Genomic DNA, 27,078 nt, shown 5'->3' with positions numbered 1-27,078 from the left:
TCCAGGTATGTGGCATCATTAGTCCACAGAGTCATGCAACGTTTCTCTGGGCCAACAGTGAGTCATGTTTTATTAACAAACCTGCTGCAGCTGAATCATCCCATCTCTCATAGACATGCACATGAGCTGACAAACAACTCCATCCATCCACATCATGAATATTTAATAGCACAGAGGACACTATATTCTTAACGTGCCTTCCTGTTTCTCACTTCCGTCGACATTAACATATTTATTGCGGACACTCTGTGCCACCAAGGGCAAGGTAAGGTGGACACAGACTGTCTGAAGAGTGAGCTTTAGCGATGTAGTAGTAATTTGGCTTCTGTCACACTCCAGTACTCGCACAGCTCATGTCTGTGTCCCATCAGATGGACTAAAAAAGGTCAATACTGCCATCCTGTGGATTAAGGCCGTAAAGTGAGGTACAGAGTGCTATTAGTACAGCGGTGTGTGTATCCTTGTATTCCTTATGTTGTGGGGATCTAAATCTGTGACACAGTCACGTTATGGGGACTAAAAAGTCCCTGTGATGCAAATTACTACATTTTATGGTGGATACATGTTTTAAAGTTAGGCAGCGGTCAGGTTAAGGTGAGGCTCAGGTTAAGGATTAGGCCAGTAGTAGGGTTAGGGTTAAGGTTAGAGTAAGTGTCCAGTACAGGTCTTTTTTTCTCTTCACAGTCCTCATGGGGACCAAAGCCAAGTTGGAAGTTGGAATGAAAGACAATTTAAAGTCCTCACAAACATAGTCACTCAAAACTTGTTTTGGGGCCCAGCCTGTGCAGAGAAGGGGCAGCCTGCAGTGAAGTACAGCCAGCTGACACTGAACTATGTGTCTATTCTAATGAGATTTATTGGGCTCCAGATGTTCATGGTGATAAAGATGTGTGTCGGTGATTTAGGAGGGTGAGTCCTGCACCCTGTCAGAATCACCATGGGGTGCTGTTTTGCTGTCTGTCACCCCCACCACCACTCATATAGGTGGCCTCTTAACCTGACAACAACAACAACAAAAACAGTGGCTCTTATTTTATCTTGCGCACACAAAAGCAAACACTTTAATTGTTGATACGGAAAAAATTATTTTAAGAACAAAGTAAAATACAAAATGAATGCCTATAATTGTAAGCAAATACAAATATATACAAAGCAATTGGGTGATGGTGATGTGTACTGTAAAAATATACACAGTCAATTTTGCAGTGAGTCAGTTTTAAACACTCTGGTATAAAAATGTTCATTTGAACTCTTTTAACTTTAAAGTTCAATATAACAATAATCCAGCATGTATGTAACTCTTTTAGTATTAAAATAACACTAAAAGATTTAAATGTAGTACTATTCTGGAGTGTTTTGGTTATTTTAATGCTGCAAATGTTGCCCCAAAGCAAAAAGTTCTGTGTTCAAAAAAAGTGACATTTCAGCTTTTACCTAAATCCAGTTTACAAGATCCAGCACATTATCAAGGTGACAGTTTTACCAATAATTAAAAAAAGAAGCCAGTGCAAGTGTACAGATATTTTCCAAAATAGTAAATCAATATTTTCCTTGTTCTTCTTCTTGGCTCAGATTTACTTTTGGTATTGTACCCTCTTAAAGTCTGAGTGCTGGTTGAGGTGCATCTTTAAGATCTCGTGGATCATCTGTGAGTCCGTTTGCTCAGCATCATCTGCACGGAGGCCAAGGGAGGGAGGCGATCATCACATCACATCACGGTGACCGCTGACCAAGCTGCAAGCGTCAGTCATAATATCACCTTCATCGTCCTCCTCTTCTTCTTGCTGTTCAGATGGCAGGCTGCAGCTTGGTCAGGTTCCTCTGGTGCATGCTGTGGTGGCGCACCAGCTCGTCAGATCGGGCAAACTTCTTCTCACAGTTGGACCAGCGACAGGTAAAGGGCTTCTCACCTGAAAAACATACATGGGAAAAAAACAAGGGAAGTTGTTGCTTTAGAGCCAGTTCAACTGTCACATTGCATCATTATGTTTGTTTCTTTTGTGGATGACTCAAAGTCAGAGGGATCAATGTGACAAAAACAAATGAGGAGAATAGAGATGTAGAAAATAAAGGTATACGCACTTTTTTTACCTGTATGTGTCCGAGTGTGCGTCTTAAGGTGATCTGACCGTGAAAACTTTCTCTGACACGTCTCGCACTCAAAGGGTTTCACTCCTGCACAGAGAGGCCGGTGATTGAGACACAGTTGTGAAAGTGGGGCGATGGTGAAAGTTTACATATTTATCACTGTGGAAACTGAACGCATTCTATCAAAATCATTTGGAATGCCCTGATGTTTGGTATGGTTGTTGCAAAGAGAGTGATTCTACCTCTCCAAGCTTTAGAACATGGTAGAATGATATGGTTTCCTGTAAACATCTAGAAGAATCAAGGTTCTCATTCTCTAATGTGCACCCTAAATTCCTTAAGTTCTGGGGATTCAGATTTATTGGAAATAAGAGATCATTTTTGAAGCTTTAACCTGTTGTCTTTCAAAAGAAAAAGCAGAAGGAGAGTTACAAACCCGTAAGAGAGGAAACAAATCCCATTATCAGGATTTTAGAAATAAAAAGATCATGATTCCCATTATCCATTCTCATTTCAGTAATTTAGTTCATACAATGAAAACATAATCAGAAAGTCCTAATTATTTGGAATTATAATCTCTTCTATTCTATTCTCCACACACTAGGGAAATAAGAAATTGTACCTGTGTGTCTGCGTTGGTGCCTCTTTAACTGGTCTGAGCGAGAGAATCTGCGGCCACAGTCGGGGAAATCACACTGGTACGGCTTCTCACCTGCAAAGTATAGCACCCCCACGTCATTCCCTTCACCCACACATTTCCACATCATCTGTATCATGTGATACCAAAATCTGTTTTCCCTGTTTCACATCTGCGTCATCACCCGGTCAAAATACGACTACATTTATTACCATTTATCTTGTGAATAGTTTTGATGCACTCTAGTTTTACTGTTGTACTTCTCTCAAACCTGAGCATAATAACACCTACTCATTGTACACAACCCCTCTTTATGTTTATTCAGACATTTGCGTTAATCTCATCGTCTCACCAGTGTGTTTGCGGCCATGCATCTGCAGATGTGACAGTTTGAAGTATCTCTTGCTGCAGCCGGGATAAGCGCATACAAATGGACGCTTCTCACTGGCCTCTGACCTCACGACAGAAGGAGCAATGCCAGGTACGCGTCTGACATCCTTTCAGCAAGAGAAGAAGGGAAAAAAAAAAAACTCTAAAGAGGGTTCTCAGAGCAGTGACGTTCACTTCAGGTTTGATTAAGCGTATATTTTTATTGTGTGTGTGTTTTAACTGACCTGTAGTCCTCTGAAGACACTGTGTATGTGGTACTCGGCACTGAGGAGCATGGGTGGAGGTGGGACTATGGGTTCACTTTCATAGCTGGTTGTATGGCTACTGCTGCAGAGGCAACACCACAAATGAATTAAAACACTGAAAATAGTATTTAGTTTCCAAATAACTCAGTGTGGTACAAAAACGAAATGACAGATTGTGTTCAGATGATCTAAATTTAAAGTAAGACACAAGACTTTCCTTCTCTCACACCATACTTAAATTCACACGCCAACTAAATAACAATTGTAATTATTTGACTCTTATAATTCTACTCAAATCATGTGATATCCAAACAGTTTCCTGCTGTTTACCTTCTATTCCTCATTTTTGTCTAGTAAAGACCTTTGAAAGGTTAAAAAAAACAAGGAAGAACTATTCTAAAACATTACTTTTTTATTGAAACCAAGTTTTTTAAGGGCTTTACATCTAAATGACACCCACACAAATCCTCCCCCTGCACCACCACCTCCGCCACACAGAAAAAAATTACACATCGTTCAACAATTCAGTGCTACGTTTAAAGAACAAAAAACAAAACACTCACTTCTTCATGGACGATGCTAGGGAGTTCATTTGATTCCATGTGACACACTCCAGCTGAGACGCCATTTGGTACATGTTATCGCTGAGTGAGACACAAGGAGACCGAGTGAAACTTTAAGACAACTGAACATGTTTTGTGAATTGAAAGGTTACACGGGAGTATGGGTGCCGCTGTTTTTAGAAATGGCCACAGTGTTTATGTTGTAGTGTTTTCTCCCTGTCATTCCTCCTTCCTTTATAGAGCTAATGAGGACATTTCATTCAGCGGGGAAAACTCCAAACTGTTGGCTTATTAATACATCCTGTCCACCCACACCACACTCCTCACTGACTTCATTAGAAAACATGGCTCTGAGCCATTCTTTACCTTGGCAGATCCCACTAGTGTGCTCACACACACACAGTTTTGTGCAGCTGTCCTTCTTAGGACACTGCATTTACTTCCGTTTATTAATGCCTAACCCAACCACAATTTTAATCTTAAACTTTCTCTGTTCCTCAGAAACAAAGGTACTGCTACATAAGATGTTGGTCTCCATGGGGACTGCTGGTCCTCACAAGGTCAGTGTTTATGCCAGAGAAGGTCCCAATGCAAGAACACACACACACACACACACAATTGGATATGCAATCGTGCACTCTGGTGTGTGTGTGTGTGTGTGTGTGCGGGGGGGCCTCGGTGCCTAGTACACCACGGACCAGTGCCTGACATCACTCCATCCGCAGTAACATTAAAGGTGGGAAACAGTTTCTGGGGAATTCTGGACGGCATTCCTGGAGAAGTCCTTGAGGTAAGGATCACGATATTTTGCTAATCAGCTCTGAACTATGTGCAAAGACTCACTGATATCCGACAAAAACACACACACACTCTGAGTGTGTGAGGGTTTCATGTGTGTGCAGCACACAGTCTTCCCATTTCTTATCAACTGCTGCTCCAGTATTTTGGGCGCACATGTTGCTTGTCTCAACAGTGCGGCACGGCACTCGAAGAATTTTGTCTCATTTACCCTTTGAGATGTTTTGTATCCGAACGAAAACATGCCAAAAAGCAGATTCCTTATTCCAGTGACCCCCACCCACCCCCTTGTTTTCAATCAACTTGTCTCTTTTACTTTTGTCCTCATTCCGCAGCGTGGACTGAGACACATCAGCAGTAGATCACTGGCGGTGTTTGTTTTGGCCTGCTGAGCACCAGTGGGCAACACTTAACCTCAGGACAAATTAGGATTCACAGCCCCAGACAGTGCAAGCGGAGACACACGGGGCTTAACACGGGATCAGAGAGAGTTCACACCTCTAAAAGTGATGTTAGGCGGTCACGCTCTGACATTAACTGCGGAGGAAGGAGTCTGAAAATGTGTAGGAAGAGTTATTTGAAGGCAGCAGTAATAATTGTACCTGTTGTAGTTTCTCAGCAACAGGGCCTGGTTGCTCTGGCAAGAATCTGTGGGACTGTGGCACCCAAACATGGGAGGAGGAGCCACATACTGCTGTTCAACTGAGTACAAGACAAGAAAAAATACACACATTTATATGGATTTAATTAATATGTGCAGTATGTATGATATTATATAATATAGGCCTGGGTTATGTGACTAAAAATGTGTTGAAATTGGATTAAAGGAGTCATTTAAAACTTCTTCAACAAAGTCAGCAAGTTCAACAAATTTAAGAAATAAAAGTATTAGAACAATATTTATTTTGATTATTAGTGAGTTGTAAAATATCAGAAGATAGACAAACTGCAGTCAGGTGGATTGTTTTGTCCAATTTGACCCTTGGCATTTTTAACATTTTATGTCCAAGACATTACTTGATGATTAATCTTTTTTTCCCCTTGTCCAACAATAGAATATCAAGTAAAATATTCACAAAAATATTCTTTTTATGAAATACATTTGTTTATTTCAAAAATATAGTAGCACACGGGTCTACTTTTTAAATGACAGAAAAGGCCAATAACAAGCTGTGTTTCCTTTTCAGGTTCATGTAGTTTATTGTTCCCCTGACAGTCTTTGACATTCCAGCAGAGTCACATAAAAACAGTTTCCTCAACTTTTCACTTCCACAGTCATTCACCGCCGTACGTTTGCTCACAGAGAGTGAGAGTGAGGCCGTGTTTGTGTTCACCTGTGTGAGTGAGGTTGTGGGGAAAAAAAATAAGGATGAGAAATGACAGGTTGCTTCTATAACCTTGCTGTGACACGACGGTCTGCCAGTCAGTACAGTGGAAGGGTGCAGTGACAGTTTACCTATGTTGTTTGGCGGTGACAGCGTGTCCTCGTGTTTGAAGGAGAGGCTGGTGAGCTGAGGCGTGTGGTGAGACGAGGTGTGACCACAACCAGGGTTGCTGTCCAAACCCAACGCTCCGTAACCTGAAGAGCAAGAAAAAGAAAACATAAAGAGAAGCGGGGGGTGGGGGTTAAAAGCCTGGTTGAGTCATTACATTAGTGTCCCACAAATGACTATAACATTCTCAAGTCTCCAGTATCTGATCAGTAATCTGAATCCTGCTGGTAGTAACTCTTAGTTGGGGTTACAACAGAGTGAGAGACATCCATCACTCGACTAAAACCCACTCATCTACCTTTGGCTTTGCGGTTTAAAGGCAGATGGAAAAATAAATTTGTCAAAGACATTACTGACTGTCCAGTAGACAAATGTATTAACTTACCATGAAAGCATGCTAATAATTATACAGTATATCGTGATAATATAACAGTATATAAGACAAGCTACAGCAGAATAAGGCTTATTTTAAAAGGTACATGATCATAAAATTAGTCATTTGACTGATGCTTTTATCCAACGTGACTTACAAGGAAGGAAAATGTAGAAGTAGAGAGTACTCATGGCAGGTTAAGGTTTGTAGTTGGTGGTGTTAATGAAATTTGTACACACATGCACCGTCAGTGACCTATAAGAACAATAATAATACTTTCATGCATTTATCGAAGGCTTCTGTACGGCATTTGAAAATCCTGAGTCAGTCCCTTGAGGGAGAAGTTGAAAATTCATAGGGAAGTGACTCACAAACCCCGAGTTAAATCCCTGGAGTATTTTATCACTTCTTCAGTTCCTCTGAGGAAACAACACAGAGGTTTAAATTGCTAAACACTGACTAACATGGCCCTGAACAGACAACACATGTATGCATGTTATCACAGAACAGGATGAATAAAGACAAATAAATACACAAGTCTACTAGTCATGACGGGTTGTTTTTCTTCTTTTTTCTTTTTCATTGATAAATTGACAGAAGTTCAACTTTTTTTTCTCAAAATTGTCAGAGAATTATTCATAGTTGTACAACACAGCAAGCGAAACACAAACTATTTGTAATTTGAGAAAGAAAATAAATAACAGGTCAGAGTATGAGAGTTTACATTACAGATGTTGCACTTGACCCAGATGGAAATTATATTTTCAATGCTTTATCCTTAATTTAAAAAAACAACATTTGTGAATGTGTAAACAAATCATGATCAAACTTTTTTTTTCTGCAGAAAGGCATGATAAACCCCAGTGGAAAGCAGTTATTGTGATCTCACCCAGACCGTTACCAGAAACCTGTCAAGTCTCTTCCTCAGATGGGACAGTCTGACCCAGGACAGCACATAACATCCTGCTTAGACACAACACTGTTGGCAAACCCTGGAGTCACATTATGAACACATCGCCGGAAATGTAAGATGCAATAACACCTCGATTTCACTGATGGAGTGTGAAAACAACTGATGCTTGTATTTGCAGCCCCCCTGCATAAACAAAAGTGTGACTCTCAGAGTGCTTACCCTGGTTCCTGGTTGCAGGAGGACTGTCCATGCAGCTGGGCAGGTAGGTTCCACTAGGAAACACTCTGGGTTGAGCCGGAGTTGGTTCTCCAAAGGCTCCAACTCGACAGGGGCCTGACCCTGTGAACTGGCCGGAGAAGTGCACCGTAAAGGCCCCAAGTCCACAGTGAGGGTCCTCGATGGAGTCAGTCGTCCCCCAACTTGGCTCCTGCTTGATTAACGAGGGGTGGGAGGACAGGGAGCTGTAGGGAGAGCTAGGGTGAAGGTCCAGCAGCTGGGTCCACTGGCCACTGCCAACAGACATCCCACAGCCTCCGCCACCTCCAGGTAAGGGTGGCACGGGAGGCGCTGAATTTAGGAGGGTCAGATCCCGCACATCTGACCCCATAGACATGGCTCCATACGGTTCGGTTAACATTGTTCAAGACTGTTCAAAGAAGAAGTGACGATATTCCAGTAGACGAGGACGCCGTGGGTAAATTAAAAAAAAAGTCTTAAGGGCATAACAAAAACACTAACAGAGGAAACAATAAATGTGGAGAAAACTCAAACATCACAGATCACTACTGGAGACACCTTTTGCTTCTCCAGGGATGAAGGAAATAATGATTAAACGCGTAATAATCTGGGCGCCAAATTTCAAGCAGGCTCTAGGGTTTTAAAGTAGAGAGTGTGTATGAGGAGAACAGTGCCTTGTCCCTCTGTCTCTATAATGTCTGGCTTTGCTTACTCTCCTGAAGACTCAAATACTGCATAACTCATTGGACAGTGGGAGGAGCGAGGGAGGCTGAGAAGAAGAAGATGACTCCCTGTCCAGCACAGACTAGACTTCTGTCCTGACGAACGTCACATTTGCAATAGTCGTCACTGCTCTTGATTCCCGGTTCATGTTGTTCAGTGTTGCTCAACTTGAACACTTGAAAATGTGTGTGTTTTCTTTTTATATTATTGTAAAAATCTAATTGTTAATTTTTAAAAGCGTGTATTGAAAGTCATGCATATCTGAACAGCAAAGAGTTATAGCAAAACTGTGGTGTTTTGTTCTGTTACCTCGTGAAGATGTTTATCGTCACTCATCTGGTTTCTCTGACTCATGAAATATACCCCCACTTTCAAAATGCAGTTCTAACTGGATGAGGCAACAATGTCTGAGGAAAATAGATGAGTGAAAAAACACTTGCATCACAAGTCAGGCATCATAACAAGTTTCATGAAGTTGAATCTTCAATTTGTACTGTTCGACTTTATCGACATGTCCCATTTTTCCTACACATTTAGGGACTTTTTTTGACATTCAATACATTTTTCTGACAGACCTATTTTTTACAATCCCTTGCTGGGCTGAATCCCAACTTAAAATAAATTATTTACTCAAATGTGATAAAACATGAAGAAAATGTTCTTACCGCTTTTGGTAAGAATACTGTTTCACAGTGTGTGTGGACTTTAGAGATAGGGTTTTTGACCTTAAAGCTGTCGTACATAGCTTTTATATACAACCAAATGTCAGTTACATTTAACCCAGTGTCAAGTGAGTTCACACAACGCTGATTAAGCCTATCAGCTCCACACAACTCTCTCTCTCTCTCTGTTTCTCAGTGTTTTGATCTCATGTCGCCCTGAGACACTGCCACAGTGACTGGTGTTATGTGAAGAAATACAGGCGGCGGCAGCAGCAACACTGCACGAGTAGATGGCTGCAAAGAGTGGGGTGGAACTCAATACACAAAGAAGGGTCAGGTAAGTAGTAGCGCCTGTGCACTAACACTCGAATTATGCACCACACAAATAATGTTGCGTCATTTCTGTCCACAAACACCAAACAGAGGTATAATAACATCAACAACAACAACAAAAATGCACACTGCAGCTGTAGCTCGAGCTTAACTCGGTGCAGTGGCATAAAGCAGAGAGGTCAAAGGTCTAAATTATGCCATGACTGCATTCGAAGGAGACAAAGGTGTGGGAGCACTGTACACACTCTTCATCACACCACCCACGACCCACCAGTGGTGTGCACAGACATTTGGAAGGGCAGGGGTGAAAATTAAAAGGGCACCTACAACCGATGGAGAGGTGTCACATTGTCGCACACCTGTGCATGTACATAATTTACAGCATGGCATCACTTTCTGTCACCAAGATGGACATTTTCTATACAGCACTGATATAATTTCCTGTAAGGACACATGTAGGGAACTTCATAACAACACCCTTTTTGATTAGGGCATCCAAAGGAAACAAAGTTGCAAGGGCGTCTGCATCTATTAAATGCATTTATTAAATTAATATTTCGCTTAGGGCACTTCTTCATATTTATCACTCTAGAGGGTACTTTAGTGTACGTCTTGTGACTTAAGAAGGAACTTTAGTTCACATTAGCCATTTAACAAAATGTAATCAAAAATTGCATCATGGGTAATGTGTAGAACGACAGAGGAATTGAGTCACGTCAAACATACCTTTGAATTCGACACAGCTGCTGAGGATCTTTTAACATGATATTTTGTCAGATCAGCAGTTTGTTTCCTCCTTTCTTTAAAAGTTTTTTTGTAAAGAGTGAAAACATGTTGCAATCAGCACTCACTCTTTAAAAAAATATATACTATGCTACATTAAGTGAAGCATTAACAACCAGGGGGGAAAACTCTTCTGAAAATGTGAAGGACAAAAATGAGAAGGAAAAAAGATCAGGACAGGAACAGGAGAGTGAATGAGGTAAAAGTGAGAGGTCAAACTGCTCATGTACATGTTGACTTGTCACTTTATCATTGCACAATTACACTTTTGACTTCATCATCTTTATTTTGCAAGATCACTTGCTTCAAACAATTACTGTTAACAAACGAAATCTGGAAGAATGGCAGACATAAGCTGTCAGTCTGAAAACATCTCTCTGTTAATTCAAGGAACATCTGTCTGTCTGTCGTTCTGTATGGAGCACCACAGGGAACATGGTCACTTGTACAACGTAGACCTAGTTCTATTTGGTTTATTGTCTGACTCTTCCCTTTTTTTCCGGCTTTCTTTGCAGCATAGGCAGTTGTTGCCAGTGCTGGAATAGCATCTGAAGTGGCTGCTTAGTAGAAAAGCCAATTGGAGCACTCTCTCACTGATTAGTCAAAGTCTTATCTTTTCCAAACAGGTTACAGACACAGTTTGCATGTATGTCATAATAAAAAAGAAAGAAACAATATGGCATTTAAAAGGTGAATTTGATTGTTCCTCTGAAAAAGCATCAAAAAGTGTCGACTATTTGCCATTATTGCCAAAAGAAGTAAATAATAAGAGTTTAGTACTAATCTAAACTCTTTTGATGACAACATTGTTTAGTAGCCAATAGCCTATTTCCATCTGTAGTCCCTTGATGTGACATAAGTAACACAAACACACAAAAACACATAGTAATGTACACACAGTGATACATAGTGATCCTTTATTAAGTACAACCACAAATAGACATAAAACATGGAAACAATATAGTGGACCAACAATACAAAGTGCACACTGTCAGGCAAGTTTGCACATTATCATGTACATTGCATATGTAAAGGTAATGTAGTTACAAAAGTCATAACCTCTAAAGGATAAACACTGATGTGTCTCGGTTGTTTGTGGTCATAGAGAGGATTGAGCAAGCTCTGACTGGCTCTATTCTGGGAAACAAACGAGTGCAAAAGCAGAAACGCATCCCTGAGGGATCACACAGACATGCAGAGGACATCCACGTAGCTGACTTAAAAAATAGTGGCGTGGAAAATTAATTTCTCCCCAAACATTTTTTAAATATCCCTCCTGTTGTCCACCCACTACAAACAAACAGAAAACTAAAATAATGTACTGCATGTACAAAAGGTTGTGGCACAATTGGAAGTGTCTTCTTGCCAGAAAATGAGAGAGAATAACTGAGTTCATCTGAGCCAAGGCAAATGCTGGCTGTACCGTCCCCAGTGGAGTCTTTAGTAGGGATGCATCAAATGTGATAAGCCTTTCAGGCACGATGACGGATGGCAGTCCCCAAACACACCCATTCTTCAGCTCACTTTCTGGTTAACTCAGGGTTTAAAACAACACCGCTGTGGTAGAAGAAGGGAAACGGTCAATACTGCCTCTGACCTTTCTGAAATACACTTTCTACAGCGTGATGAGTAAGAGAGAATTTGAGAAGGGCTTGTTCCAGCCAGAGACAAATGATAAACTACGCAGATATGTGACTTGGCAGGAAACATTAAAAAGAAAAGGACTTTTTTTTTCCATTTTAATAATCTGTGTTCAGGCTACTGCATCTGAAGATAGACAGTCTATTGAACTGCCTCTGCCTTTAAATTAAGAGCACTAGTGATTTAAAATGACGTGATTTATTTACTTTTAAAAAAAAATGATCAGGAAAACAGTCAGCAGGAGACGACCGCCAGAAATCAACAGGTGTTATTTTGATGTGCTGACAGTGGCGTAAAAAAAATCTTTGTGTGGGCATGGAAACAAACTGATAACAAACACAACAGCAAACAGTAATTTTCTTTAAAAAAAAAAAGAAAGAAAGAAAAAAAGGAGTTATTTTCTCTGTCTTCTATCAATAGTCTCTCTGTTTGGGTTGTGTGAAATCCAGGCCTCTGCTTTCTGAGATAACAAAATCCGAACGCACTCGTGAACTGCTCGATACATTTACGTAAATGCGTTTAAGTTTCTTTTTCATACACTGCTTCTCTCAACTATAACCCACACAGGAAAACAACAGTCTCCACTTTTTAATTTCCTCTTCTATCAACTGCGAGTGCTCTTCAAAGTGCTGCATATCAGACTGGAGATAAGAAGCGGGGAAGAAGGATTTCTACGGTGCGTGTGTGAGACACAACATTAGTCCAAGTGATGTTTTACACACCATCTCTCCTTCATGTTGATCACCACCTTTGACCTTTAGCCTCTCACCCATATTCTTTTATGTTCATTTACAAGCTGGATGTTCCAGGACGAAATGCAAAGTGAAAATACTTTAAACCCTGGAATATAAACATTCAGATCAAAGTAAAGAACCATCTTCTCCCGTCTGACTCTGGTGCAACTCACGTGTCACCAAAAGTCTGTGAATTATTTATTTATTTATTCATTTATTTATCTATCTGTTGTTAACCTCAGTAAGATCTTATTTTCTGTAAACATTATTTAAACAGAAGTAAATTGCATTTCTGAGGAAATATTCTCAACTGCAACTTAAAGCTAGGGATAGCAAGTCTGGAAATGCTACAGCGCAATCACCAATATCTGGTTGTTTCGTTTTGTTTGCTTTTTGTAAAGACTTTGGTCTCTCACAAGAGTATGAGCTGGGCGTTTGGTCACTGACAGACGGGGACATTAGTAAATAATTAAATGCAGCCCAATTTAAATAAATGGACATGTTTATAACAATATTGCCAGATTTCAATAAATAAGATGACAGAACCTATAGCTTTAATTCACATGTGATGCACATATTTACATATTTATAAGGGACTGACTCAGAATATACTAAAGTGTCCATGTTGTTTATAATGAAGGAACATCACCCAGTGCAACAGTGAGTAGATTTAAGAATAATTTAATGAGATTAAATTGTTACATATGCGTCCCTCCAAATACTGTTTCCACTTTTAAATCCAAACTAATGTATTAACAAGTGTTTCGTTGCGGTTTGTTGACTAACCCATTGTATGTCTCATCCCAGCAGGTGCCTGAGTGTCAGAATCAAGGCCAGTTATTATCAGCTCTTTACAGTAAACCACTGCCTCTCTCCTGCTGTCACACCCTAGCAGCTGTGGCTGGGGCGTAAAAGCAGTCATCAGAAAACTTTTCACATAATCTCCCGCAGTTACTGTCTGTTGTCATGAGTCTCATTCTACAGACTGTGAGAGAAAAATGTTTACAGGATGACTCTGACAACGTGAACTGAGTCTGACTGTAATGTCTTAATTTAAGGGAAATTCCATGTTGCTGCAACTTTCTCAGTCTTAGTGAGTTTGCATGTATCCAGGCATGCCTGTAAATATAGAACAATTTGTATATAATTTGCTTGGTTTCCAGAAGAATTTTCATACTAAAACTAGCTATCAAATTGCAAAAATAAAGACATAAACAGTGTAAAGGAGGTCATTCTTTTTTGTTTATCTTGCTTAAGAAAACTGATTATTCATTAGAGAGTCTTTATAGTTTATGGTTTTCTTTTCAGTCAAAATGATGTCTCAAATGCAATAAGGTCACATGCTAAATACTAAAGCATCAAACCAAATATTATACAACATATGCTCAATGGAAATAAATGGGATGTTTGTTCGTTCTCTTTTTCTTTCGTTCACTCCATCATTTAGATGGAGTGGTCTGACGAAGCGGTCCTCTGGTTCCTCGACTCAACTGTTCCAGACAGGAATGTCAGAATTCCAAGACGATAACTTATTTTCTTATTAGAAATAGAACACATATACCATATCGGGGGGGGGGTGTTAACAACCTCACATAGTTCAACACTAAAGAAACAAGCTTCCTTTCATTTACTGATTGACTGCTGCAGCCTTTGCTGTGATATAATGCTGGTCGTTAAATCAAAGTATGGTATTTGATGTGCCAGCCACCTCTCCTCATGTTGACTTCCACTGCTCTAGGGCCTGTATAGAGTTGTTATATATTGTAAATTTAAAGCAAAGGTGTATCAAACTGTAGCTGTATGACTGATCGTCTTATGGCTAAGAAACGTGCAGATACCAGTGTCAAATGAATTGAGGTTATTTTGTTTTTGGCTGGATTTGTGTGTTTGTCTGTCTGTGCTTTATAAATAAAGTTGGATTGGATATACAAATGACCCTGTGGCTGGTAGGGAAGAAACAGAAGCACATTCAATTTTTACCAAAGTATACACTTAGTAAATTGTGAAATTTACGGTGAGATAAACATCAAAGATGTCAAAGACTGTCTCACCCTGATATGGTCTTTTTATGGTTTAAAATGAAATGGCACAAACACAAACAGTAAAGCTTAAGGTTTCAGAATGACAGGTCAGAAAAAAGTAAATGACATATCGATGGGTTTCAACGTGCAACAGATAAAAGTGGACAGATCCAAATAGAAGCTAACAAATAACTACAAGGTCCTCGAGAGAATTAGATTAGATTATATAAACAACACTTACGTTTTAAGATAAACAACTAAACAGCTTAATTAAATGAATTTAGTTACCCTTGGTAATGTAAAGGTCTATTGTGGAAAATATGACTCACTAATAGTAAAGTCAAGGTTAACGGTATCGACTGCCCCTTTTTATGTAACAGCTGTTAACAAGAGAGCAGTGTTCTCAGCATGCACTGACGTTGTTGGCTCGCCACTTCAAATCAAATTACAGTATGTGTGATAAGTCATTTGATATAATGAAGTACTTACAATTAACAGAGGATGAGGATTATTTCAGCGGTTGGACTAGAGTCAAAAAATATTTAAAGCAATTGACAAAGTATGTAAATGTTTAGAATGAAATTCTGCAGCTGTGGACAATTACTGACCATCAAAAGGACCCCGTTGAATTGTGCATGCCTTGGACCATTGTGCATTCTTGACTCATCTTTTGTTTGAAACTTTGGCTTTATTCGATTATTTGTTACTTGTATTTGTGTGCATGTGTGTGTGTGTGTGTGTAGGGTGTGTCAGTTCACAAGTAATTAACAAGCCATTGGCTCCATGGAGGGAAGTGGGGAAGTTGCTCATGCAATGCGGCCTGACAAGGTCACTGGCTGATAGATGAGGCTGAGCGAGGGGATTTTTCAGAGATTATGAAGCCAGGCAGAACTGTGGGAACCAGACAATTAGTAGGTGGAAGGTGGGCAGCCATGTTGGATGATGACCACGATGACTGGTTTACATGGACTCTCACCACTTGGCCGGCTGACAGGGGAAAAAGCAGACACCTGGGTTCGACTTATACTTAACACACAGTCATTTATCTTTGAGGAAACTGAGTTGGCAGTTTGCCAGTAATGCAATTTTAAAAAGTTGAAATTCAGTCCAATATACACATATTCATTTTTGAATTATTTTTAGTAGACTAATAAAAGGCTACTTTTTTATGATCATTTAATCTGGTGATTATTTCTCAGGCAATCACTAAGATATTTGGCCCAACATCTGTCAGAAAATTGTGAAAACCTTTGATCAATAACGCAACAATTTCCTCTAATTGTCCACAAACAAAGGTGTCATAAAGGAGTACAGAAACCACAAAACCTGCACATTTTATAGAGCTGAAATCACACACAATTGTTTATCATTAAATAAAGAAAATCTAACCTTATTATAAACAAGTAATTTAGGATTTAAATATATGTTGAAGCCCACAGAATAATACTGAGGTTGGATCGCACTGGCCCACATTTTCCTACACTATTATCAGCTGCCACTCTCTTGAGTTCACCAAGCTAAAACTAAATCAACAAAAATCCTAACTGCATTCACTTTCCTTTCACGTTCTTGGAGACTGTAAAAACATTATGGTTGATTTAGAGCATAACTCTGTTGTGTTTCTGTTATTATTTAGGCCACAATCTGACATAAAACATTATACTTTGCTGCAAAGGTACAATACCACAAATTATCTTTGGCAATGTCTGTAATGATTTCACAAACTCAAGTGAATTTGAGGAACAAAACCAGAATGAGCAACACTCTTCCACTGAATTCTACACACATGAGTGTAAACTCGGCGTACATGTTATGAAGAGTACACTGCAAAGTGAGATTTAGAGTGAAAACAGACTAAATCCTAGTTTAAAACGTGTACCAGGTACAGTCTTCCTGGAGCTTAAGTGTTGCCTGTGTGGTGCAATATCCATGCTATGTTCAGGACATCCTACCATTAATAATGTAAAGGCTATTCAGCGTCATATCACTGTGTGGCATTTAAAGACCTTTTAAAGAAGACAAAAAACAATGTCTCTTATGCACCTGGAGCTTCAAAGCCCCTAAAACTCTTATTCGCGACTTGAAGTAGACCAGGCCCTTGACAACAGCTGTTAATCAGATCGTGAAAACCTCAGTGTTACACAAGCACACTTGTAGAGAAGCAGCTATAAATTCTTTGCTATGACAGCTTACAAGAGTGGGATTCAGTACCAGGCACTTGCCTTCCTCATAGAATGACGCATCATACTACCAGTGTGGTGAAAGTCTCCACCAGCCAGTTCCCCTCAGCACATTATTTTAAGGTATTGCTCTAGCTCAGTTCCCTAACTGTAACTACTAAGAGAAAGATGACACGCTAACTTTCAAGAAATTATGACATGGTATGATGTGTCTCCATAGTTCAGGAATTACCCCCAGAAAAGACATCGTTTTGTGACAGATGAACTGTAAGCCACAGTGCATAGACATGAAAAAGAAAAAAAACACCACACAGTGAGTACAGCACATTAAACACCTCAACTGTTAAAGTAACCTGACTCCATAGTTTAAGGGTGAACTTCTGCTCCACTTACCCTTTTCACCTCACTCACCTCAATCATCAGTGTGACCAGCGGACAGGATGGCCCAACATGTGCACCCATAGGTCAGTGTGTGTGTGTGTGTGAGTGATGAAAGACCTGCCCTGTGACACTGACGGTGTTTCCACAGTGGACAGGCCTGCTATGGTGGTCCACGCAGATGGATAAATCAGATAGACTCTCCCTGGGATCAGTGTCACCTGTGGGCCTTTACTCTCACCCAGGACCCAAGGGTTAATCTTCCACAGAGCAGATTGATATCTGAATGGGAAAGAATGAAAGATTTGGTAACGTTGCTGGAAGTCTGGTGATTAAAAATATTTATGAGGTTGACTGACCTCTGATGAACGGGGAGGCCTGGGTTGAAGCTGTGCAGACAATAAAATATTAATGAATAAATGCATTTTTGTCTTTACACGATAGTTCATGTTTATAATAGTAGTGTATATTTTAAAATGTACTCATATGGTTTAAATATAACTATTCATAAAGTAGGGAATTTATGTATTTGGAAATGCAATTCTTTATCTGAATATCTTTCTATTTAACCTGATCACTGCTCTCAAAGCCATAGGAGACGGAGCAATCAAGCGATTCTGCTTGATAAGTGATTTCAAAGACTCCAACACTAACTGTGAAGGTATGTCGGATATCCTTATGTGCTTGGAAACTAGTGTAATTAAAATTGTTTACAGATTTGCAGTTTGCAGTTATCCTTATGGCTTCTCCCTGTGTGTGGGGTATTCTCTGGGTTCTCCGGTTTCCTTCAATGGTCCAAAAACATGCAGATTTGGGGATTAGGCAAATTAGTCCTTTAAAATGACTGTAAATGTGAGTGTGAGAGTGGATGGTTGTTAGATTTCAGGTGGGATGAATGGAATGGTTATCCTTATGGTGCTGTATTATATTTTAACCTGTTGGAAAACCTGTGAAGGGCTAGAGGGCTTGGGCATGTAACATGCAGTATTCCAGTTGCCAAAAAGTGATTGGTGGCACCTATCTTGTGGCTGTGGGGTTAATTTTGCTTCAAACTCACTTGGTGTCATTTGGGTAGGGTATAATTTAAACTTTATGTTTTTCCTGAAACCATGACAATGCGAACTGCAGCACATGACGACCGGACTGGAGTTTTAAAAAATTAAAATCTGAAACGTCAACAATGAAAATAATAGGTTACTGTCCCTTTAACAACTTGACCCGGAACAGCAAAGGTTTCACCTGCGTCGTTCTCTTTTCCTTTCCGCTCAGGTTTCAGCCGTGGTGTGAGCGTGGATTTCATCATCTAGGCTCAGAAATATCACCCAAAATGAGCGTCCCGGCGTTTATCGATATTACGGAAGAAGACCAGGTACCAACAGTGTCCTTTTTTTATAAAACATGTCAACATTTCTGCCTGCGCACGTGTCGAGAAATGCAAACTATCCAACCAGTTCCCTTAGCATGCTAGGTAGCTAACGGTTAGCTGCTGACTGGTGCATGCTGATTGTTAGCTCTACGCTAGTAATGTAACATAATGTGAGTTCACACACCGTGTGAACTATGGCGGGGTTTAAATGACCATTTAACCTGTGTTTATGAATTACCGCTGTTATCAGTCACAGTCGGTGTATATTTACGGATAATAATGACACAAATATAGCTCCAGATGTTTAAGACTAGGCTAAGCTTATACCGCTACTTACACAGGCTCGCACACAAACAAACAACTGCAAAAGGATGAATGACTCTACGTTTCATGCCAATTATAGCTGAAACCCCTAAGTGCTATAAAGAAGTAAATATTTAGCTTTTTCATTTGCAAATCTTCCTAAAATTGCAAAAGAAAAATGCTTTACACAAACAATGTGTAAGATGTAAACATTTAGAATTGTATTAAATCCTTTATGTCAAATGTGTTGTAAGACAACTGTTAGCTGGTTTCTTCTACTTTTGTCATTTTTTTTGCTATTTTAACATTTGCTCCAATATTGTCTAGCCTTAATTCCCCCTATAGTTCCTACAGCAAGTATTGCAAAGCTGACTATTATGACACACACAACACTCATACAGTATTGTGTATATACTGTATGCAGCTCATAGCTTCGAACTCATAGGGAATTTACTGATACCTAAAAAGCTGTAATATCTATGTTTTTAATGTTACACTTACTATGCACACATGTGTACAGTGATGTTTATGGTGTCATTTATTTGTTTATTAATATTAATAACGTCAATGTCTTCAGGCTTCAGAGCTAAGAGCCTACATCAAGTCCAAAGGAGCTGACATTTCAGAGGAGAACTCTGAAGGCGGGCTTCATGTAGATCTTGCTCAGATCATTGAGGCATGTGATGTCTGTCTCAAAGATGATGATAAAGGTAAGTAAGGATGAACAACACCAAGGATTTTTACATTCCGTCACCTTTATAAGTTGAATGGTATAATAGCTTCAGGCCCTGTTCCTAGAAAGGTGTTTTTTATTTGAGTATGTAGGAAAATCTTGTCTTTGTGCACCTTCACAGTAATCCAGCATGAGCTATACAAATACAGTTATTATTGATAACAAGTTAGTTGTGTTAAAGTGAAGTATTTAAAGCAGCTCATTTGGCAACTACTCTGGAATGAGCAACATTGAGTGTGTCCATTTCCCATATTTTGCAGATGTGGAGAGTGTCATGAACAGCATCGTGTCCCTGTTGTTGATCGTGGAGCCAGAGAAGCAGGAGGCTCTCATTGAGAGTCTTTGTGAGAAATTGGTGAAGTTCCGTGAAGGAGAGAGACCCTCCCTCCGAATGCAGCTGTGGGTGATGCCTGTTTTTCTAATGTTGTTAAAACAAATTTAGCTACTTTTGATGTTGTACAATATTTAGTTGCTGTGCTTATTGTTTATCTTATTTTTTACAAATGCACTTTCTTTGATTTATTATTTTTTTTTATGAAAACGCGTTGAAATCCAGTCTCATTACATACATGACTGTCTCTTGCATTGTTATAGGCTCAGCAACCTGTTTCATGGTATGGATGAAAACACGCCTGTGAGGTATACAGTCTTCTGTGGCCTCATCAAGGTGGCAGCAACTTGTAATGCCATCGCCTTCATCCCCACTGACCTCGATCAGGTATTTAAATTCATTATGATCACCTGAAAAATTGTCATTAACAATTGGCTCTTTCGTATAGGTATCCTTTTGGCTGCAGTTACAGTAAATAAAGCAAATGTTTTTGTCCTACTGTACACATATTGACAGTCACCATTTTTCCTCTATAGCTGATTTTTTTTGTTGTGATGCATGATTCTCCCTGATCAGGTGCGTAAGTGGATTGTTGACTGGAATCTGAACACAGAGAAGAAGCACACACTCCTAAGGCTCGTGTATGAAGCTCTGGTTGACTGCAAAAAAAGGTAAATGTTAATTTAAGGTAAATGTTGGAAGGTAATTGAGTGTGACCCCAAGTAAACCCAAATTACTGTTGACAGCTGTGCCAGTGGGGTGGAGTGGCTCAGTGGTTAAGACTGGTACCCTGTGTGCGAAAGACATCATGGTAGCAATGGTCGCAAGTTCAACTCCACCCCTGGCTCATTGTAGTCAATTCCATTGTAAGTCTCTTTTGGATAAAAGCGACTGCTAAATGACATTTAATGAATGGACATGAAAGATGTGTTATAGAAAAGCACCGTACATAGATCTGATGTATGAATGTGTTATTGAATGGGCGAATGGTAGTGGTCATCAAGACTAAAGTGCTGTAGAAATACAGACCATTTACCATTTTGAGTGTGTGCCTTATCCTTCAATTAAATCCAATTTCACCACAATTTTTATTCATTTCTCAGTGAGCCTGCTGCCAAAGTGATGGTGGAGCTCCTAGGAAGTTACACAGAAGACAATGCTTCACAAGCACGAGTTGATGCCCACAGGTAAATTTGATAGAATTGTTCGATTTGTGTCTTGTAGCCTTGGTATACTTTTCAGCTCTAATACGTTCAACCATCCAATATTTAGGTGCATTGTCCGAGCTCTCAAAGACCCCAACACTTACCTGTTCGACCACCTCCTCACTCTGAAACCTGTTCGCTTCCTTGAGGGAGAACTTATTCATGATGTAAGTACTGAAGTGTAATTTTTAACATTGTACAGCATAGTAAAGATAATTCATTTGTTGTTTTTATGAAAAACTAGAGTCTGAATCATTTAGATAATGAAAAGATATGCTGGAAACTAGAGTCTGAATAGCCCACAGAGAACATTGAAAACATTGTTTCTCAAAACAAGTTTTTCACAAGCCATTGTAACAAATTTCAAGGTTGCTTGAGCTCACTTAATTCATGTTAGAAAATAGAATTACACACAGGTTTGAACATAAGATGCATTGTGATACACAGTGCCAGCTAAACCAAGCACAGCCCAGTATTGGTGTCTCTTAGCAGGAAGTTTCAATACCAGCTGAAAAGGTTGAGAAATCAGGTTGTTTGTTTTATTTAATTTGGGTGTGTGGACACCACGCCTCTGGGTTATTGAAGGGTCAATAGACTTGTAATTCCGATAGTATTAGTAATTAATTCATCAAAGACAAACCTGTTTGCATGAAGACAGTGTGATGTTTATACATTTATTTTTGTTTCAGTGTTCTTGCCTATTTCTATTTCTCATTTCATATTTGTCTCTTGCTCCTGGTTTTCCTCTTTGACTTTTCTGCTGCTGTAACAAGTGTCAATGTAGTTTAAATTGTATGAACTCAAAGAAGAGCCAGTTGTGGTGATAACACATTTCTCTCTCTCTGCCTTTTTCAGCTGTTAACCATCTTTGTGAGTGCAAAGTTAGCAGCATATGTAAAATTCTACCAGAGTAACAAAGACTTCATTGATTCTCTTGGTAAGTAGCCATATTCTCCATGTTAATAATGTATCAAATCTAGAGACACATACAGTACATGTCTATACACATGCTTGAAAGTGCAGCACACAGTTTTAGTTGTAGAGAAAAATGCATGGGCTATATATGTGTATGCAGTTGTACAAGGATAAACAATATCTATGGAGATAGGAGGTAAATATTTTATTTCAATATTAATCTATTCAGAATGTATTACTGTTCAAAGCTTTATAAGCAACCTTATTTTACCATTGTAAATACTGTTTTATGTATTATACTAGTACATTTTATCCTGTCTGTGTAATGGATTGGGAAGTTATTAGGTATAAATTCCTCTGCAGAACACATTGGAAGGTTGCGTGTTCTATTGAGAAATTACAAAATAAGTTGGTTTCAAATATTTAATAGTAATTTACATCCACAACTTGTGTTCATACTGAACCAATGTACTGCTCTCTGTTGTCACAGTAAAGGAATGTGCCTGTGTCAGCAGTGTGTGTATTTTTCTATGTAATAACGGCTCAGGTGTAATTAAAAGCATGTGTAGGATGGATTCTCAAAACAGACAGTGTGTCTGTGTGTGATGTTTGTGTTAATGAGTAGTTTTCCCTGACTTCTTGCTCCTAAATGCAGAATCAGTTTTCACAGGGAAACTCCCAGAGTTTGAGAGTTACCGACTGTGACCATTCCGTGCCTAATGATCCCTGCGGTGTGTTGCTCTGCAGGTCTGTCTCACGAGCAAAACATGGCCAAGATGCGTCTGCTGACTTTCATGGGCATGGCATCGGAATTCAAGGAGATCTCATTTGACATGATGCAACAGGAGCTGCAGATTGGCGCCGAAGACGTCGAGGCTTTTGTCATTGACGGTACAAGCACTTCACCTCAAATTAATCTTTGCTCTCTGACTTTTTTTAATCGCTATATTATTCTCACAGCAGCAAGCAGTGAAAGTTAAGGGGGAAAGTCAACAGTGACCTGATGCTTCTGTCATTAATTTATAACCGTCTTCCACCAAAAACGCCAAGTTTCCTCTTTCACTCACTGGTGATGATGATGTGACATGAGTAGGATTTTATGAACTAGCATTGATTTTGAAAAAAATTGCCATAAAAAGCCAGAATAGCACTTTCAAGTGTTTTGTGACCGGGACTAGCCTCCTCTCCAATTTCATTTTCCAAGCACATTCTCTCTTAAAGCACTCATGTGTCTGTGGAGCTTTTAGTGCTTTCTGTCAGAGGCTTTGCTATCTCGTAATTTCTCTCCTGTCTGCTTTGTGTTTTTTAAGCTGTTCGAACCAAGATGGTGTACTGCAAAATCGACCAGACACAGCAAAAAGTTGTTGTGAGGTAAGGAGCTCCATTAAACCATCACGCATGCCTTAACTGTGTGACATTTTGAGCGATTAAAGGTCCATGTGACATGTAAAAACATCTGTAACTGGTAACAATCCATGAGTGCTTTACCTTGAATGTCATAAAAGTGTACCCGAAAATCATATTGTCACCACTAACTACAGCTATATAGGGTCCATAAATGTGCACCGTTATTTGGTATCATCATCTTTGACACTTACTGTATCATTTTTAGTGCTTGTGCTTGATACGTTATATAAGGACTTGCTATCAGTGAAATATCATATTTAAAATATAGCTGTAACTATCACAGATCTAGATTTATTTTGTCAGTGACAGTAAATCTAGTAGTTTTTTTGATTATGCCAAAATTCTTTATCCAATCAGGGGCCAGAACTCCACAATTAGGTGGTTCTCTCTGGTTATGAGGTTAAGCTGTTTGCGAACCTCTTCCCCCCTATGGTGACATAGGGTCAGGGGAGTCCAATGCTAACAGCAGCAATGGACACATAGTGATAGTGATTAGATTAACTTTATGTAAAAACAACGTAGAGTGGGAACTGCTTGCACATGTAATTGTTCATGCTAATACCAGGTCAAAAGAATTTACAATTTAATATGTATCTAGAATAGATCCTATATTCGGGTTAGGGTTAGTCAACAATCTTCACATTGTTGACTGTTTTTCTGGGGTATGTATACTTGTGTTGAAGGTTGTTTTGTATGCTTTTCAGCCCCTCACAGTATCACACTATCATTTGTATAACTACAGTCATACATGTAAAGTCATTCCTTCATTCTTTTGTCGCAGGTTCATAAATATCAGACAAAACACTGCCATCACTATTGGTCAAATTGTAATTTTAAACATCAGTATACGGGCCTAGAATTTCACCATCAGTGAAACCATTGAATCACTGCATTCTGCTCTCAAGTCATGGCCAATAATTCTTTAAGCTTATTCAGTCATGGTCCAGAAAATAGTTTGCTTCTGTACTGAAATGGAATGTATGACTGTACAACAAAGCAATGTCTGTTGTTCTTATGGCTTTTAAATCATACAGGATATTTTCTTTTAACATTGTATCATTTACCGTAGCTGATATTTTTTCTCCCAGGATGTGGGGACCTAACCTTGGCCTGTTTTTTATTTTTTTTATCAGCGTAACATTCTTGCTTTTCTGTTTCCACTCCCGTTAGCCACAGCACACATCGCACCTTTGGCAAGCAACAGTGGCAGCAGCTGTATGACAGCCTCACCTCCTGGAAGGCTAACCTCGCAGCCGTCAAGACCAGTCTGCAAGCCCTGTCCCCTTCTGCTTAATTCCACCTTAACCTGACTGTCTAGACTGCCTGACACCCCCCCCTATTCTTTTCCACTTCCCAGATTCCCAGACTGAACTGATCAGTTTTTATATTCCTTCAATAAAAGGACAGTGGAGATCACTTTGTTGATTGTTCTTCTTTCCTTTGTTGAATCTCAGTACAGCAAGTTGTTTGTGATGGATGACTTGAGACCTTAGGGGGCTACCAGGAGCTTTTAATGGGGAATACACACAACTGTATAATCAGTCTTTTCAGACAACAGTCTTACTGTTTACCTTGTCATATTTTCATGATGCCAGTGGCTTTTAATGGGGGCTTGTACTCCAGCAGCTCTGAACATCTGCTCCTAGTTACAGGACAACGTGCTGGTATTAGATGAGCAGTGAGAAATGGCCTGCAACACGAGGGTCACTTGTCTGGGAACACATGAGGAGTGACAATAGCAATGTGAACTGAAGATGACCCCGTCTCCTTAGGTCAGAGCTGTGATACTGTAGCATCAACACTTCAAGCTCTGTGGTGAAGGCTGATTCACTGCCTCAAACAAAATCTTAAACCATCCACCAGATACTCTTCAACTGTAGTCAGCGTGACTCACTCATTCTTGATGCGTCGGGAAAAGTGGGAAAACAAGGGACTTGCACTTTACCGACTGATGTGAAGTGCAATTTATCCCACACAGATCTGCGCTCAGGCGCTGCTCCAGAGCATTAAGACGTGAACTCAAATGATATACGACCCAGGCATTAGGTGTAAAAGGGGTCTTCTGGAGTTTTCTCCCTCTGGGGCTCCGATGAAATCAGCACAAACTGACAAAGAGCAGACTGCAGAGATAACACACTTTGGATCCCCAACCCAAGTCCACCTTTTTTTTTTTTTAAATAAAAAAAAAAGCTACAGGTCAATGTGGTGACTAGTTTAGTACCATTCCCTATTTTGAAAACTGTCAACCAGCTGCTAGAATATCATTTTAAATAGGCACATTTTTATTGCTGCAGTGTTTTTTTCTCCTTCTTTCCTAGAAGAGTGAAGGTCTGCTGAGGCTCACCGCTCACTTCTGTCCAGTTGTCCACAGAGAGCAGCATCTCCAGCTCTTATCAGTGGGTGTAAATCACAAGACACATTCTCAGGAGCATAACCTCATCGCAGCCCGTGTGGCTGGTGGCAACGTGGAGGACAGAGCGCTGATAGAAACGTAATGTGACGGCGGCTTAACGGCATGTTAGTGAGGCTTTATTATATCTTAGTTTCCATCTCCACGTTTTTGCAGGCAATTGCTTTTCTGGTACTTTTCTCATTCCGGACGAGAACTAGTGACTCTTTTTCTGGCTTTAAGTCAGATTAATTTGTGAGATGTCCCAGATGTAAATGTGTGGGCAGAGGTTGTTGAATTCTAGAAACACAGTTTTCCTTTCGTATCATAAATTTCGGGGGGTTTTCTACATTGTAAACCGATTTAAAAAAAAAAAAAAAAATTAAATTCCAATTGCTGAATGTGTTAGTCATTGAGATTGTAAATCCTCAATAAAATGACAGAAAAAAGGGCCTTTGCTTGTAATAGAACTTTTACCGAAAGGACAGGTTTTAAAGCCTATCTTAAAATAATCTGCTCGTAAGTGAATAGAATACTTGTTTGTTTGTTTATATCTTTCCTATTCCTTTTTCTTAATAACCTTAAGGGATTGAGTCATGGTTGACACACAATTGAGTTTCAAATTTTATCTGAAGACAGTATGAGTCAATAGTTATTATCTAAACTTGAGTTATGAGGCTCTTCAACAGAAAATTCTTCCCACGGTCTATTGAAACAATAGATGTATAAATGTATTTTTCTTTCAAGGGTAGCAAGTGCTATATTACAGGGTGCTTAAAATCCTGGAATTTTAAAATCCTGGAATTTGAGATAAAAGGCTTGAAAATGCTTACAATTTAGACTCTATTTCTTTCTTTCACAAAGAACAATAATAATAATAATAATTTATTTCAATAATAATGAAATAAGTTGGGGAGTCTTAACCTTGACCTTTCTTGTATAACAACAGTAAAATATATGATAAAATATATAATAATTCTGACTATGTATGTATTTGTGAATTTATTACAGCTATGTCGCTGGAAAGGCCTGGAAAGTGCTTGAAAAGTGCTTAAATGTGACCTTGGAAACTGTGAATGAACCCTGCATGTTAGCTGTGAATGTTAAACCTAGAATTCATTTTCACACAGTATAAATTACTGCAGGTCCCTCCTTATTTAGATCATATATAAAAGGGATTATGTTAATGGGCACTGTGAACAGGAGGATGAAATGCAGCAAGAATCTGGATTATTTT

At 39.4% G+C, this 27,078-nt stretch overlaps 2 protein-coding genes across 5 annotated transcripts; one reads left to right on the top strand and one right to left on the bottom strand.

Annotated features, from left to right (window-relative positions):
- Positions 1-1,114: 1,114 nt before the first annotated feature.
- wt1b (WT1 transcription factor b) lies at positions 1,115-8,417 on the bottom strand. Of its 4 annotated transcripts, none has more exons than XM_044029644.1 (9): positions 7,720-8,417; positions 6,178-6,300; positions 5,324-5,423; positions 3,924-4,004; positions 3,340-3,442; positions 3,078-3,222; positions 2,711-2,800; positions 2,083-2,175; positions 1,115-1,910 (listed from the first exon to the last, which is right to left on the bottom strand). In XM_044029644.1, the coding sequence occupies exons 1-9, from the start codon at positions 8,135-8,137 to the stop codon at positions 1,789-1,791; spliced, it is 1,275 nt and encodes a 424-aa protein (XP_043885579.1). In that variant the 5' UTR covers positions 8,138-8,417; the 3' UTR covers positions 1,115-1,788. The 4 variants fall into 4 exon arrangements, with proteins under 4 accessions (XP_043885579.1, XP_043885582.1, XP_043885580.1 ...); XM_044029647.1 differs by having other exon boundaries at positions 2,092-2,175; XM_044029645.1 differs by having other exon boundaries at positions 3,340-3,439.
- Positions 8,418-18,431: 10,014 nt separating this feature from the next.
- On the top strand, positions 18,432-24,868 carry eif3m (eukaryotic translation initiation factor 3, subunit M). Its single transcript, XM_044031109.1, has 11 exons — positions 18,432-18,561; positions 19,439-19,571; positions 19,855-19,993; positions 20,189-20,312; positions 20,502-20,596; positions 21,029-21,112; positions 21,198-21,297; positions 21,986-22,067; positions 22,793-22,936; positions 23,356-23,416; positions 24,623-24,868. The coding sequence occupies exons 1-11, from the start codon at positions 18,520-18,522 to the stop codon at positions 24,744-24,746; spliced, it is 1,128 nt and encodes a 375-aa protein (XP_043887044.1). The 5' UTR covers positions 18,432-18,519; the 3' UTR covers positions 24,747-24,868.
- The last annotated feature ends 2,210 nt before the right edge of the window (positions 24,869-27,078 follow it).

This window comes from Solea senegalensis, linkage group LG7 (assembly GCF_019176455.1).
Source record: "Solea senegalensis isolate Sse05_10M linkage group LG7, IFAPA_SoseM_1, whole genome shotgun sequence".
In the NCBI taxonomy this organism is placed as follows: Eukaryota; Metazoa; Chordata; class Actinopteri; order Pleuronectiformes; family Soleidae; genus Solea; species Solea senegalensis.
Note: the sequence above shows the minus strand (reverse complement) of the source record. Positions and strands in the feature narration are given on the sequence as shown.